Source organism: Mytilus trossulus, chromosome 9 (genome assembly GCF_036588685.1).
Source record: "Mytilus trossulus isolate FHL-02 chromosome 9, PNRI_Mtr1.1.1.hap1, whole genome shotgun sequence".
NCBI lineage: Eukaryota > Metazoa > Mollusca > Bivalvia > Mytilida > Mytilidae > Mytilus > Mytilus trossulus.
In genome coordinates this window covers 20,167,541-20,183,811 of record NC_086381.1, presented here as the reverse complement: position 1 = coordinate 20,183,811, position 16,271 = coordinate 20,167,541, and the positions used below count along the sequence as shown (strand labels likewise).

The window sequence follows — 16,271 nt, the reverse complement described above, 5'->3', positions numbered from 1 at the left end:
TATTTTTTACCAAGTTGAATAAATGTTAAAAAAAAATATAGCGATTTCGTTTCGTAACTGTTAAAAAATAGAACTGAATACAGACAACATGGCAAGCCGTTTTGCTTTCCTGCTCATTTTAGCAGTTATACAAATAGACGTTTCTTTATCGTTTATGGCAGGGTTATATTGTGGACTTGATAACTGTTACGAGAGTATGCACATTTTATTCCTTTTATAGATATTGCTGAAAACATGATAACCAGAAAAAAATATATTTTCTATCCACCATCTGCTAAAAGTTAAAAATTTAATCATGACGTCTTGGAAAGCATTTTTCAATTTTTTGCTTGGACGTGTTCTGTTGTCCCTACATTTGCTAAATATATATTATACAGAAAAACACATCCAAAACATTTGTATAAGCCTATTGTTGTTGCAGTTTTACACAACCAAATGTGGTGCACTCAACATATTGAGTTCTATATACTGTGTGTGAGCTATTTACAAAATAATTAAAACTTGAGGCTTTCAAGGTTACACCACCAATTTGAGGTGTTTTATGGCAAATGTACCCACACTAGCATGACTAGAGACAGATTATTCGGTCTACTTTTCATCAGGATATATCAGTTTGTTTTTGGGATATTATGTTGTTCTTGTATTTCTCTGGAAATAATGGTACCCTGTTACCTGTCAAATTGGCATTTGTATGCGAATTGCTATGCCTACCAGCTACCAAAAAACCATTGGATCACAAATGAATCTTGAAATATACACAAATAATCGATAATGTAGGGATTTTGAGAATTCAGTGAACATGGTGTCAGAACAGAATGGCAAATAATACTAACTACACATATAATAACACAATATCAACTGGTGATCAAATGTAAATGCACATTTTGAGAATCAAAATTGAATGATTTTTTTTGTATAAAAAAAGTCATGAAGGTGTTTATCTTCAACTTTATGTCTGTAAGAAAGGGAATTAAAGTGCATTATTGTTTTGTTATCAAGAATTTACATTACACTTATTTTAATATGTTTAATCTTAATATACATGTATTAAACTATATCCATCATGTCCATGCAAATATTATTTTTTTACTCATATCATCTCTGTATTTACAAATGTATTTGCTTTTATTTTTTAGTTTTGGGTGTGACAAGAGATGCTACCAAGGTATGGCATATTGTATATATATCATCAGCTGTCAGTGGACTAACTGAAATGAGTGATTTATAAAGCACTCATTTAATTACAAAAATGTAGTAAAATAGAAAACCTGTCATTTTGTAGTTTTACCAAAATTTCAAACATTACAGGTTTAAATAATATCTTATCATAAGTTTAAAAGAAAAAAAAGAATTTTGATTACTTCTTTTAAGTAGTAAGGTTTATGCCTTTGATGGAACCACTTAGCTATAAATTCTATGTTTTTTGATAAAATACTCTACTATAAACCTTTGTGTGCATAATATTACTTGAATTTCGAAAAATCACTCATTTAAGTAAGTCCCCTAACTGATCATGCATTTCTGAAAGACTTGCTGCTTGCATATATATTAGTCAGGGGACTTACTTAAATGAGAGATCTGGACCAAAACTTTAACATGTTTAACCACCAAATGAAAGTTTGTTTTGTTAAGGACATCAAAATAACCAGAGGCAATCCCAGATATCTTCATTGTAAAAATTAGGAGATGTAGTATGACATGTTTGATTGACAATGAGTCCAATATTAATAATTACGGCAACAGGTAACTGTATCGACTTCAAAAATGAGCAATCTGTTTTAATTGGATGTAGCTTTTGACCATGTACAAAAATGTACATGCAGCTCTTTAATAAATGTTCAAATTATTTATACTATATATTTTTACATGTTTAATGATGCATTTTATTTATCTTTTGCAGACTGAAATCACAAAGGGCTACAGAAAATTGGCAAGGAAATGGCATCCAGACATGCACAAGACAGAAGTAAGTCTTAAAATACAATGTAGGCAGATCAAAAATAAAATTTCATTATTCCAAGAGTTTGATGTACATAGATACTTTACATTAAAACAAGACAAAATAATTTATTGGCTGACTGTTATAGTGTTATTCATACCTATGTTGCTATAAGTAGCATTTGTTTTTTGAATTTGACTTTCTTCTTTTACTTTAATTCAAATATTGTGAAATTTATGAAAATTTATATTGTCAGAAGCTGCAACAAACTTTAGTTGATAATAAGGAGGTAATCCAATTTAGACTGAACAAAAAACAATGTGACTAAAATTTAAACGAATAAATTCAAAGACAAACAACAACCCACATTTAATTACATAGAAACTGATGATGAAGTAACACAAAACCAATTAAATTAAAAACTGTAGGTTAACTTAGGTGATTATAATGGCATTTTCTGTCACTGGCAATTTTCCTGTAATTTATAACAAGTGAAAACTTGTTGCTAGGTAGCATTCGTGTATGCTACATTACCGGTCAACACAAGCATGACTGTGACGATAAATTATCGTAGCAAGGATTTCATGTTTACCTTATATTCAAAACTGTAGTGCAATAGCATTCTCAAAATTAAAAGTGTTGAAACGGTTTGAATTTTAGTTATTAGTTTGAACATGCATGACCTGTGTGAAATAAACCGTTTTACAGAGTAAATATTAAAAGCTTTTATCCTCCCTATAACCTTGTAGTTATCATAGATATAGGAAGATGTGGTGTGAGTGCCAATGAGACAACTTAAAAAAAAGTAAACCATTATAGGTCAATATACCACCTTCAACACGGAGCCTTGGCTCACACCGAACAACAAGCTATAAAGGGCCTAAAATTACTAGTGTAAAACATATATATGGATTCGATGAATGCATTGTGATAAAAAAAGAGATCAAAGTACCTGCATTTTTATTTTTATGTATGACAAATTTGGAAAGACAAGATGTATATATGCAGGTATTACTTCTGCATTGATGGAAAGCAAAAATTTTTATATACACACAGTCACTTTTTATAATCTCTCTTTATAAAAATGTGTTTGTAAATTATTTATGTTGAGATCTCGCTTGTTAGCCAGTCATTATAAGCTAACCTTCAAACTAATTTTCATACTTTACTGATCAATACATTAACAATCCATTGTAAGAGCTAGATGGTTATTGCATTGTGCATTACAGAAAAGATTCTGTAAATATACACAAATTAACACTTTAGCATCAACATTTGTTATATATATACTTTTAAAGAACTATCTTTTTATACAGAAAGAAGCAGCTACAGAGAAGTTTAGAGAAATAGGAAATGCATACGAAGTAAGTGATATATTTGGATTTTCAAATATTCCATTATTACATGTATATGAAATTACAATTATAAGTCACATTGATATACTTGCTTAGCTTGACTGTAAATCTAGTGAATAAACTCATCATAGATACCAGGACTAAATTTAGTATATAAGCCAGACACACGTTTCCTCTACCATGTCTACAAAAGACTCATCAGTGAAGTTTTTGATATTTAAAAAGGTTTGTTTTGCAGAAATTTTCATATTTATAATGGTCAATTATGAGATATATTAATAATTATCGGATTAGTGACCCATCGGATTGCAAAAAGCAGATTAGTTGTAATGACAACTTGTAACACCTGTTGAAAATTTGTATTACCTTGGGGTCATAAACTTGTCAAAAACATAAAGACAGGTAGATTTATAGTATATGGATATAAATATATTTTTACACTTTCAAAATTTAAGTGACGAAATTGATTTTGAAATACTTTCGTCAATGCGAAAACCCTTTCGTAAATTAGGAAAGTGACAAGCCCTAGCAAAATCACTGCGAATCCCCCCACCCCCCCTTGGTATCTTTTACCTCATTTTAGTTAATTTGTCTTCTAATGAAGCATAATGTAAAAATTTGTATCTTTCAAAGAGTTTTAAAACATTGTACAGTTGTAATTAAATGAATTCAGTAAGTGCTTAAAAGTTGAATGAAAATGAACAGAAGAAGAGGAAGAAAAATCAGTATGCTTATATCACATTTGTCTCTTGAAGTTAGTGATTTTGTAGTTGCCCTGTGTCCTGATTTATACATAGATAGTTTTTATTTATAGATTCTTAAAGATGAGGAGCAAAGAACTGATTATGATTACATGTTGGATCATCCAGGTAAATGTCAGAGAACTTTAAAAAGTGAAAAAGAAAATAGTTGAACACATTACTTACAACTCCTGTTAGCACCATGTGTTGCATAAACACATAACACGGAGTAAATCAGTCATGGGACTTACTTAAACAAGTGATTTTCTAAATCACTGATTCAAGTAAGGGCTGTTCCAGAAAATACTATGTCCCCCCAGGGAAGGCAATTTTTTAAAATATAATGTGGGTGGTTGTATTTGAAATATCAAAATGCAAAGGGAGTGCTGTTCTAACTAAATTTTATTTCTGTGGGTGGTGGGGGACATAGTATTTTCTGGAACAGCCCTAACATTATTTCCATAAAGGTTGGAAGTTAGAGTTGTCTTTCTTTAATAATCAACTATTTAAGAAGTACAAATTAATTACTAGAAGAAGAGATTTAATTTTATTATAGCTTTAAATATAGAATACTAATGATCCAGGGACTAATTATGTTTCTTAACTTATCAAAACCAACATCTGTGTTGTCTAGGATGACCAGGTCATTTCAGGTGATGACCTTGTACTGAATCTAGGATAATGACATAAAATTCACTTGTTTAAGTATCAGACCTCAATTTCCTTCTCAAAAATCACTTCTTTAAGTATCATTCTTTTAATAACTCCCACTAATTTCAAAACTCCCGAACAGTGAAATTTTTATCGCGAACAGCAGAATTTTATTACATAATCTGAAAGATGAAACCTTGAACTTCACAAGAAAAATACTCCCACTCCTGTGAAAAATCTTTGAAGAAAGTATCAGTTCATTATGTAGAGCCATTATTATAGCATTTTTTGAACAAAAATAGAATTTTCAGCTAAATGATAGCATCAAAGGCATAAACCTTGCTACTTAAAAGAAGCAAAAAGTTCAAATCTTTTAATTTTACTAATTCAAAGATATTATTTAAACCTATGTGTTGAAAATTTTTGAAAAAACTACAAAATCCCAATTTGTGACAAAACCTTGAATTTGCTACTAAAATAAGTGATTTTAAAATCACTTATGTCAGTTAGTCCCCTGAATGTAAATAATTGATTTATTTTCTCAAAGGAGTAGGTCCGGTAAGGGCTGATTTGGCCTCAAACTTCAGGTTCATCTAAGAACTATTTTGGACACTTTTTTAAACACTTTAGTGTCTATTTCAATTGATTCAATTTGTTTGTGTGAAAGATTTTAACTGAGTAAGTCATTAAAAAAACTCTGACTTAAGCTTTAATCTGAAAAATCTATCAAATATGCAAATAACGTCACTTTTCAGATGGTTTTTGTCAAAAATGAAAGTGGCCGCATCTGTGTTCATCCTCAACCTTTATATATGTTATGTATTATCATCAAATACAACTTACATTTCAATATTATAAACAAACACAAATGGGGCCACTTTCATTTAAGGCGGAAACCTTCTAAAATTTAACTAAAATGCTTAAATTATGAATATTCAGTAATTTGGCATGACTTAATGATAGTAGTACCCAATATATGTGCATTGTATTGTCAAAAGCAGCCCATATTTGTGTAGCAGAAACATTCTACTTTCAAATAAATAGCTAAAAGATAACATTTTCACAATTTTATAAAACTGCTATATTTTGGGGCCAAAAAGGGGTTTATAACTGAACCTACTCCTTTTATCTAATTATATTTCTAAATAATCATTTTATAACTTACAATTTGAAAAAAAAGGTAAAAGTTTATGTAATGGTATCTAGTCTGAAAAATACAATAATGATAAACAAATCAAAGCTCAAAAGAAAAATCAAATATTTGATATGATAATTATATCTTACAAATAGATTGGATTTTTTTGGCAGCAGCATGCAAGGGAGATAACTGGTGTTTATTTAAAATAGCTTGTTATTAAAAAAAAATGTGAGAATTATTTTATACCCACCAATACATTTGCAATAAAAATAGCTATGCATTTATCTGTTTACCAAACATAATGTCCAGTTAGGCCAAAAAAAATATATAAAATTATGGAATGGAAATGGGGAATGTATCAAAGAGACAACAACCCGACCATAGAAAAACAACAGCAGAAGGTCACCAACAGGTCTTCAATGTTATGAGAAATTCCAGCACCCGGAGGCATCTGTTTAAGGTTACATTCTTAAAATAAATAGGGTCGGTAGGTTGGTATTTCCATTTTATTTTATTTTATTTTTTCATTTCATTTTTTGTGTCATGATTTTGAGTCATGCGGTTGCATTTTATTGAGGTCTGAGTTGATAATGGACAGAGTCTACCGGTTTTTTAAAGATTGGATTATTCCCCTTTTTTATCAGTCAGGGGGGGGGGGGAATGGTGGCAAAGTGTCTATTTTTCATTACACAAGTCGCAAATTTCCTTAAAACAGCTTTCATATTCACGATAGTGAAGTTAAGATGTATCAGGCAATGGATTTATATTATTGGCAACACTAACTTCACTTTTGGCACGAGTTCAGTTTATTTTTCACTTACAACGGAAATAAAATGACTTAGGGTTGGCGCTCAAAAATAGGGTAGGTGGGGTAACTGTAAATGGACATATATATAGATTTTTGGCCTAAGCTATATGTAAAAATATACTGACATTCAAGAATTGTTGAATTAATGTCAATTTTTTTCTGTTTTATTACAAACATTTAAAATTTCATATATTACTTTTTTAGATGAGTTCTTTGCAAATTACTATAATTATTACAAGAGAAGATATGCTCCAAAAGTAGACCCTAGGATAGTTATTGGTGTAACAATTACAATTATATCACTTGTACAGGTAAGAAATCAAGAATTCAAAATCCAAACTTTTGGTAAGTCCTTCCATTTTGGTGATAACCTTCAATTAAAATGTTTTGCATTAAATTGAAAAAGAAGATTTGGTATGATTGCCAATGAGACCACTCTTCACAAGAGACCAAATAACACAGAAATTAGCAACTTTAGGTTACTTTACAATGAACGTAGTCCATACCACAAAATCAGCTACGAAAGGCCTAGAAATGACATGTAAAACAATATTAATTCAAACGAGAAAACTAACAGCCTAAAGTACCATTCTTGAGCATGACACCAAGGACCTAAAAAATGAAAATTTTCTCAAAGCAATTAGTGATCTTTCATTTTTGTGCTTATAAACATTTCACTTGCTTTGAAATATAAAATATACCATTTGAATTTTAATGATATCTTTCCAGTACTGGGGAGCTTGGAATAATTACAACAGTGCCCTGGACTATGCTTGTAAGGAAGCAAAATACAGACATAGGGCAATGGACATTGCTCAATCAGAGGGGCTCCTAACAGGAGGAAAGAATAACAGGAAAAAAGATAAAAGATCAAAGGTAATTTAAATATTGTATATCATGAAGGACCAATAAGTGTAAAAATTAAACAGACATTAAAGTCTCGATCAAGATACTTGCCATTATTTTATACAGTCAAGCCTATCAAATCAAGGGAAGGCTGGTAAATAGTTTTTATAGGAAGATGGTGTTTCAACAAATTGTTAGTGAGCCTCAAGAAAACACAATCTTGGTCAGTCAAAGCTGTTCATTTTCTTTAAATAATGGTGTGAAGGCTCACAAGTCATCATTATATAGAATTATATACCTTAAGGAGGCTCGCGGGTATAAGATTTTCATAAAAAAAATAAACATTTATTTTTCATTACAAATTTTAATTATTACCTTAAGTAGTTGTTACTTTATCATATGGTGCAAAAATCATTCCAAAAAATCAACTTGTGTTGGCCCCATGTGACTTTTGAAATGTAGATACCATTGAAAAAGCTCCAAATTATCTCCCTTTGGTGCAAAAATGCCATTTTTTTGGCATTAAAATTGAAATATCTTTTTTAACTCATCGGTGACCTATATTTTTTATTGTTGTTTTCGAATAAGCTGTACATAAATTAAATAATTGTAAAATTTAAGCGATTTCTGTAATTTAGTTCTTTTTTTTATTTCGATATTACCGCTATTTCACCTATTAGTTCAACAGAAAAAAAGGACATTAACAAAAATGTATGCTTCTTTCAAAGGCAGATTGTGAGCGTAAATGAACGGTGACCCCATTTTTTTATTTCATTTTTCTATCAAGTATAAGATAAAGTTCTTTTTATAGAAAAATATAGCGATTTCCTATATTCAATAAAAAAAATGATTTAGACCCGCGAGCCCCCTTAAATCTGATAAATATCTGCAGGCAAAACCTAAAAGTCTGGTCATTTATGATACTATATGTCTGAATCTTTAAGTGACAGGGAATTCTTTATGATACATGACATTTGATATATTTTTTCATAGGAAGAAATTAAATCTGAAGAAGAAGCTGTCATAAGAAGTGTAATAGAAGATAAAATTCATATACAGTAAGTTTATATGTAAAATACTTTGAACCTTGATAAGTTGTCTTTGATTAAGTTATCTTTCTTTAAAAAACACACACTTGAAGATACATGCATAAACATTTTGAAGGTTAATAATACATTTGATTTGAGAGTGGTTTACTTCTGGAACGTGATTAGTGTATTTTATTAGACAAATAGAATATAGAATGGAAACAAGGAATGTTTCTTAAGAGCATAGAACTATAAAACATAAAGAACATAAACCACCAACTGTTGTTCAACTGAGTGAGAAAATCATACACCCAGAGGTAGGATTTAGCTAACCCCTAAACAATAATATATATTAGTTCAACAATATGGATGCTAAACTTAACCCAGAGACATACTAATGAACCAGAATTTTAAATATTAAAGATTAATTAAGGCTGAGTGTTCCTCACTTAAGAAAGGAGCAAAAATGTGTTAGGATCAATTATGTTTTGTGAGATCTCAACCCTCCCCTCTATCTCTATCCAATGTGGTATAAATAAACACACAGCAATACACACAGAAAACTCAACTTATAGGAAATCATTTGAATTTCATTAAAAATGGAAATAAACAAAAATGTTTGTTTCTCATTATAAAATGTTATGAACTTTATATATCATGTTATATCTATTTCAGTGGAGGTTATGGCAAGCCAACAGTATATGATATATTATGGGTACAGATTGTATTTTTACCGTATTACTTAGTACTATATATAACATGGTGGTGCAGATGGATTTGGAAATTTACCATTTGTAGGAATGAATATGGTGAAGAAGAGAAATTACATTTAATTAGAAAATTTATGAAATTAGCAACTGCTCAATTTGATGTAAGTATACTAGAAATGTTTCTTGTGAAAAGAGGCATTGTACTTTTACATAGGATGACATTTTTAAATAATTTTATACAAATGCATTAAAGAATCTAAATTTAAAAGTTGATATATGGGTTTGTGGAAGCCATTTTCTAAAGTAATATGAATTGAAGTTTAAATGTTCTGGAATATTTTCACTCACTCAACTGATTTTCAAGATTTTTCAGCAGATCATACCGGTACTGATTAATATAACGAATGATTTTTCAAATCGTTATTAAATTGAAATATCTAATTTTTATTGATTTCAGGCTTTAGAAGAGCATGAGCGAGAAGAATTTTTACGGAAAGAGTTATGGAAAAAAGATAATTTTACTGTAAGTACAAGTTTTATTCAAAATTTTAATCTAATTTCAGAGGTAGGGTCCAACGTGTCCTTTAAAATAAGTCAAAAAAAAAATTCCATGTCTTTTTGTGAATCAAATGTTTCAGTTATCTTCAGTGAAATTTTGGACTACTGTGGATTCATTATTATTTTTCGATACCAATTTTCGTGGATTTCGTGGGAACAGTTGAACCACGAAATTAAATGTTCAACGAATGACAAATTTTCTGATGGCTTGTATGCAGACTTCGGCAAAACCACGAAATCAAATATCCACGAACATGTAAGTTTTCCTCTATCCACGAAAATTGGTGCCCACGAAAATAAATGAATCCGCAGTATAATACAAAGAATTCTTTTAAATATCCTGGTTTTCAATAATATGTTAAGAATTGTTTAGTTCATGAAAAATAAAAGAATTTATTGTGACTCCCATTGTCCAAATTATTTTGTTGTGTCTCACTGTATAGCTATTAATATAAAGTGAGATATTTGTACATAAATATTAAGTTATTAAACTTTTGAATTTCGACTCATAAAAGTTACTCACAGCTATGTTTTATTCCAAAGACTGATTTTAAAATCAATTATCTTTTTAAAGTGTGACTTGTTTTGATACCAGTAGTCAAGGCTGCCACCATGGCCACTGCTTTCTTACAACAGGAGTGAGCCTCCCACACCACATGTTTGTACATAATATTGATAAATGTGTTGTTCAGGAAAAATTATATTTAAACAACCCTGAAGATCTGTGAAGAATGTGTGCATATTTGATAAAACAAATTTGTAAATTATACTGCTATGTCATATATTTTGATGATCTCAACATTTGTAGATAGAGTGAGGAAAAGTGTAATTTTACTGGTATATGATGATCTGGTTTAAACCATTTCTGCATACCAGCTGATATAAAATTTGTAAACTTTGGTCAGAACCTACTAATGGGATTCATTTATTTAAAAAAAAATCCATGTAAAAAAAATATTTGCATCATGATCTATGATTCGTTTTTATGATACCAAAACTATATGTTAATATTACAGGTTTGGAAGGAGAACAAAGAAGCAGAACAAAAGGCAAAATTAGCAGAAAGTGGACGTTATAAAAGTTACAGAAGATATATGAAGTCTGGTGGTCCAGGTCAGATGACCTTTGGCCCAGAATAATATCAAAGATCTGAATAGCATTTTTTTTTTTATTTATTCTATTGGTGCAGAAGTTTTTTTTTTAACCAAGTTATGTTGCAATATTTAAGTCATACAATCAGGCAAACACAAAAGAAAAAATGATTTCTCTATATCAGCTTTTCCATTATGATATCATATACAATGTTTATTTTGTAACCAACAAAAATATTGACCCTAATGAGAGTTACAAATACAGATTCAATGAGGTTGAATTATTCACTTGCAAGTGAATAATTCATCATCAATGTTTTTTTGACTTGTTTAGAAAAAAAATATATATTTCACTTTTTCACTTTCATTCATGATTGAACCAAAAAAAATTATATTTTACATATTTTAGGTTTTTTATATATCTCATAGCTAGTGCCCCTTTAAGGCCATACAGATAGTTTGATATAGATTCACTGCCAGATAGAAGTTTTTGGAATAAACAAATAGAACCTTTAAAGAGATTATTATTTAAATATGAGTCTTTTTTCTTGTATTAGCTATCAAAGTCTCAGTTGAAAAATGTACTTATATTTGCCTGATTTTAGGGACTTCCTCTATAGTAGAATCAAACAGAGTAGGTTGAATGTTTGTTTATTTGTGTATTTTAAGGGGCAGTTGGTATTTTTGTATTGTTTTAAATGTGGGTGAAAGTTTATTAATTTGTGTTTAAATGTTTAATGAGTTGTATTGTATTCAAATATATAATGACATCTTTTCTCTATGACCTTAACAGCATTGTAATTTAAAGCTTATTTTATAGAGTGTTACTGTAAATTCCGTAATTATTGCATACATTTAATTTGGATTTTTTTTAACTATTGACAAAAATGCAAGATTAGTTATTATGATTTAAGGAAATTATGCATACATTTACATAATTGATTATCAGATATAAAATTTAGAGTTCTTACAGTTGTTATACTTGCTCAAGCAGGGGAGGGGTTTCCTTATTGGTAAAAGCCTGGCACTATTTTTTGAATTTACAGTAAACAATTATTCAGAAGTTATACTCATAATAATTAAATGAATAACTTGTCCCATTGTTTCCTTTGATATCATGTGCAATGTTTTAAAATTTTTGTTAGTAACCTGTTAGTTTGAAATATTATCTGTGTTAAACATATTTGTTATTTCATGTTATGTTATCTGAAATTTGTTGCATGTTTTTGATCTATTTTGTTTAATGTTATTACAGGTTACAATACTTGTAAGAATTCTTAATTACTTTATATTAATCATGTTAATCTGTAAATTTACTGTAAAAAGTGGATACTTTGAATTCTGTCTTTTTATATGAGTTAAGTTTTACCCTCCAACTCTGAATCATTCTTTTGTCAATTGTTTTATAATATATCTTTTCCAAATTTTTTTTCAATTTTTTTTTTTCAAGAACTTGACAATTTAAGAAATAATTTAAAATATCAAAGGAACTACAAACATTATAAATTTAATTTGTTTTTCTCTCTCAAAATCAGATATGAATAACATAACTATAAAGAACATGATTGAATAAAAAAGAGTTTGAGAACAAAATTGGAAAAGGAAGGATTATTTATACTTGTATATACATGTATATCAGACAAATGAAATTCTCCTTTTCTAAGATTTTAATTAAATACAAGTTTTGTTGCTTTGCTTTAAAAATTATATGGTGTCTGTTTTGTAAACTTTAGTAGTAGGGTAGATTTCTTACTAATTTTTAGTTCATGTTTATTCAATACAAAACCATAAATGAATAATGCTCAAAATAATAAGATATTCAGAAATTAAGCTAGTCATCAGTATATAGTTTTATTATGCACTATCTGAGAAATCTGACATTATCATTGAATACTAACAACACATATGACACTTTGACAAAATCTTTTATGTGAATGAAAAATTACTTCAAACTCTCTGTGATGGTAGTTTTATAAAAGTTGAAGGTTAAAATCTACTTCACTACGCAATGCAGGATTATACATGTTAACATATAATTGTTGTGAATATTTACAAATTTACCCTACAAGCAATCAAACTGTGTAATATAAACATTAATAATGCTTCTTGGTTAAGAATTGGAAAGTTTCTTTTGATTAAAAAATGAAAAGAACATAGTTATCTAAGAGTTTTATTGACTTTGGAGGAGTAATTATTTTTGGTTATAGATCTGTGTTGTGTATATTTAAAGGCAAAAGTACTTCAGGTTTTAACTGTGCAACCCTTTAGTATTGTGAAGGATCATTATATATACTATTACATTGGTTCAACTAATATTTAGAGATTTTCCATATAAATTGATATGGAATGATTGAAAATATTCCCAGATTTGAGGAACTTTTCATTTCTGTTTGCATGTACTCGAACACTTCTGGTCAGATTTGAATAATTAACAGTTTTTGAATTGAATACATGATTAAGACTCATCGAACAAAAACCTAATTTTGAATAATTGAAGTTGTTTATTAACTCTATTAATATTATTTTACCAGACAATTAATTAAACTTGAATGTTTTTCCAATTTGATTTTCCATACATATATGAAAACAAGATAACCCTCATAAACATAGGTTCATGTATTGCCATTTTTTTATGTAAATAGTTTGTTATTTATTAATCCTTCAATCAGTTTTTGAATAGGTAAATGTGCATAGTACTATTATTGTATCACAAATGCTGAAAATAACATAATTGTTTGTAGTAAAAAAATTAACATATGTTTTTTGAGACAAAGATTTACCAAAGACGTAATGTACTTAAATTGGTATTTATGGGTAAAATGAACTAAATAAAGTACTGTCAAATATACAAAAACAGCCTTAGTTAAAAGAATGCAACATTTATGAAATAATGAACTGTACTTCTGAATTGAAGTTCTATGAGAGTCATGTGTTAAGGGTTGGATTATAGTTATTTGTGATATGTACTTATATGCTGTGTATTTGTCTTGTACCTCATGATATTGTTGATAATCAATGTGCGATAATTGCTGTAAATTTCATAATGTATATCAAAATATGTTGATTACTAGTATTTTGTTGTCTTCAACCATGTCAGATTGAGTTATATGAAACTAAGCAAGAATTCTGTCATTTTTATGTCATTGTGGTTATAAAACAGTAAAGCCCTAGCACTTATTTTGTGTAATCAAACCATCACTTATGAAGTAATAATTGTATGCAGAATCAATCTCATTGAGATGACCAGCGATAATCTATAATTACATTTTGAAATTTGTCATATCTGTATTTATTTTTGGATTTGTGTCTAACATTAGTGCTATAATTGCATATAAACTTGCTTTAAAATTTGTTTCAAAACTGCCAAAATAAACTGTTTGATATATATTGTAATCAATATGGAAAATAGTCAAGATATCACCTTAAAGATGTTTTGCTATAATGAGAAAATTTGTACAAAGATTTTTATAAGGGTAACTTTTATTTTGATGTAAGGCCTTGGCTGACTGTTTATGTTTAAAATGACCATTTTATATCAAATATTTAATAGTGGCTGATTGTGTCGAGACTAAATTATCAGTTTTGAGAGCGCAAATCATTTGCCTGTACTTTAAAATTTTGGGACCAAATAATGTCTAAACATATCTTGTTGGTATTAAAATTACGTTTTCTAACCTTTTGCAAAAAGTTACGCTACCATAAAATAGAAAATTATGATTGTTGACTAGTTGAAACCAAATTTTGAAGAAACCTTTGTTAATAATTTATCTTACTGAAGTAACAGAAATATCCTACAATATTTCATATCTTTTGGTAAATAGGAAATTGAAATCACACAAAAATGTGCTATATGCAGTAGTTGTATGAATGTAATGGTGGTTTTGTACTTTGTCTGGGTATACATATGTTTTATGTGGATGTTTAATAAATTTATTGGTTATTTATTTACAAAATATGTTTTGTGCTTTGTATATTGCATGCAAGGGTTTTTGCCTGTTTGTCTATACATGCTTCTATCGCATTGCCCTTGTAATAAAATTTTTGTTACACTTTTTTGGGAAAGGTTAAATCTGAACTTCTTGAAAGGTTACATCAGGATTCATATGAGAAGTTCATACCCTGTGATTGTTTTCTTTCTGATCTGTTACAGTATTACTCATCAAATTCATTACATAAAATTGAGAATGGACATGACAAAGAGACAACAACCTGACCAAAAAGCAGATAATAGCAAAAGGCCACCAATGGGTCTTCATTGCATGCCAGAAAATACATCTCCCAGAGCTGGGCCTCAGTTGGTCCCTAACTAGAAATGTGTAACAGTTGTATCTGGCATTACACAATTTAACTTGGACATGATGTGTTAACTGCATAAGTGCTTAAACCATTTTTAAAACAACAAATTTGAAGACAATGAAAGTCTATATATTTTGAAAAGACCAGAAACAGTCCTGCAAACAATAGGAAACGGAGTAGATCTACAATCTTTAGACTAAAAACTGGGAGTCTTCTATTTTGATTTTTTTAAAAGTTTTCAGCATTGTTCAGTGGTGTTTTTAGTTAATAATAGCCTTCTTCGAAATCACTTAAGGCAACCAAACAAAAGTGTTTATTTTTTTTTACAGCAAATGGTGTAACTAGTACTCATCTTATTGACCATGAAAATGAGGTCACGGTTAAATGAAGACTATTAAACAAACATATATAGGAGGATTAAGAAGAGACTTATTCATTGTGTAGCAGGAGAGAAAACATCAGCTGGAGATGCATAATCTTACAAAGCATCTATTTTATTTGTTTATAGCTGATATACGTTTTAGCCGTTTTGTGTTATCCACAATGGTTTGCAAACGGCATATTATTGCCATTTGTCTTCTGCAAATATACCGCTAATCAATTTATGCATATATATCACTAATCGACTTATGGCATTCAGTTTAGTGAAATAGAAGGTTTAACATTGTTATTTATTTATCACGTCAAATCATTTGAACACGTGAACGAAGTGGATAATTTTCTATCCAAGTTTACTTCACATAAACCAACTTTCTGCCAAGTTTTGATATGATAAAAACAGGATACTTAAAATAGCATGAGTTCAAAATTAATACAAGCGTGGGAAGAACAAATCTGCAGATGTAAACATTTTTGTGCTGTTGTTTTCATATCATTAGAGTAAAACAGCAAGGAACTTTTTATATCATTTATACAGATGCAATACGTTCTTAACTTTCCGTCTGGCATATGTCTGCTGACCTTTGACTCTCTGTCATGTTCAGATGCAGTAAAATATTGTTTTTATCTCATGATTTAATAACCTATTATGAGAAAAAGAACAAATTTATTTGTAATACTAGTATTTAATAATATAATTAGACACGTTAGATAGGGTTCACCTTACCTTGAC

General features: G+C 29.2%; 1 protein-coding gene across 1 annotated transcript; it reads left to right on the top strand.

The window, feature by feature from the left end:
- The first annotated feature begins 50 nt into the window (after positions 1 to 50).
- On the top strand, positions 51 to 14,438 carry LOC134685273 (dnaJ homolog subfamily C member 25 homolog). The gene is made up of 11 exons (XM_063544875.1): positions 51 to 194; positions 1,137 to 1,165; positions 1,901 to 1,966; positions 3,256 to 3,303; positions 4,109 to 4,163; positions 6,836 to 6,942; positions 7,361 to 7,507; positions 8,471 to 8,535; positions 9,181 to 9,376; positions 9,673 to 9,738; positions 10,790 to 14,438. Exons 1-11 carry the CDS (start codon positions 89 to 91, stop codon positions 10,910 to 10,912), a joined length of 1,008 nt encoding a protein of 335 aa, XP_063400945.1. The 5' UTR covers positions 51 to 88; the 3' UTR covers positions 10,913 to 14,438.
- Positions 14,439 to 16,271: the final 1,833 nt, after the last annotated feature.

Coding starts and splice junctions, on each gene's coding strand:
- LOC134685273 (XM_063544875.1), top strand. CDS start 89: ATGGCAAGCCGTTTTGCTTTCCTGCTCATTTTAGCAGTTATACAAATA. Junction 1,166..1,900: donor TGACAAGAGATGCTACCAAG/GTATGGCATATT, acceptor TATCTTTTGCAG/ACTGAAATCACAAAGGGCTA. Junction 4,164..6,835: donor TTACATGTTGGATCATCCAG/GTAAATGTCAGA, acceptor TTACTTTTTTAG/ATGAGTTCTTTGCAAATTAC.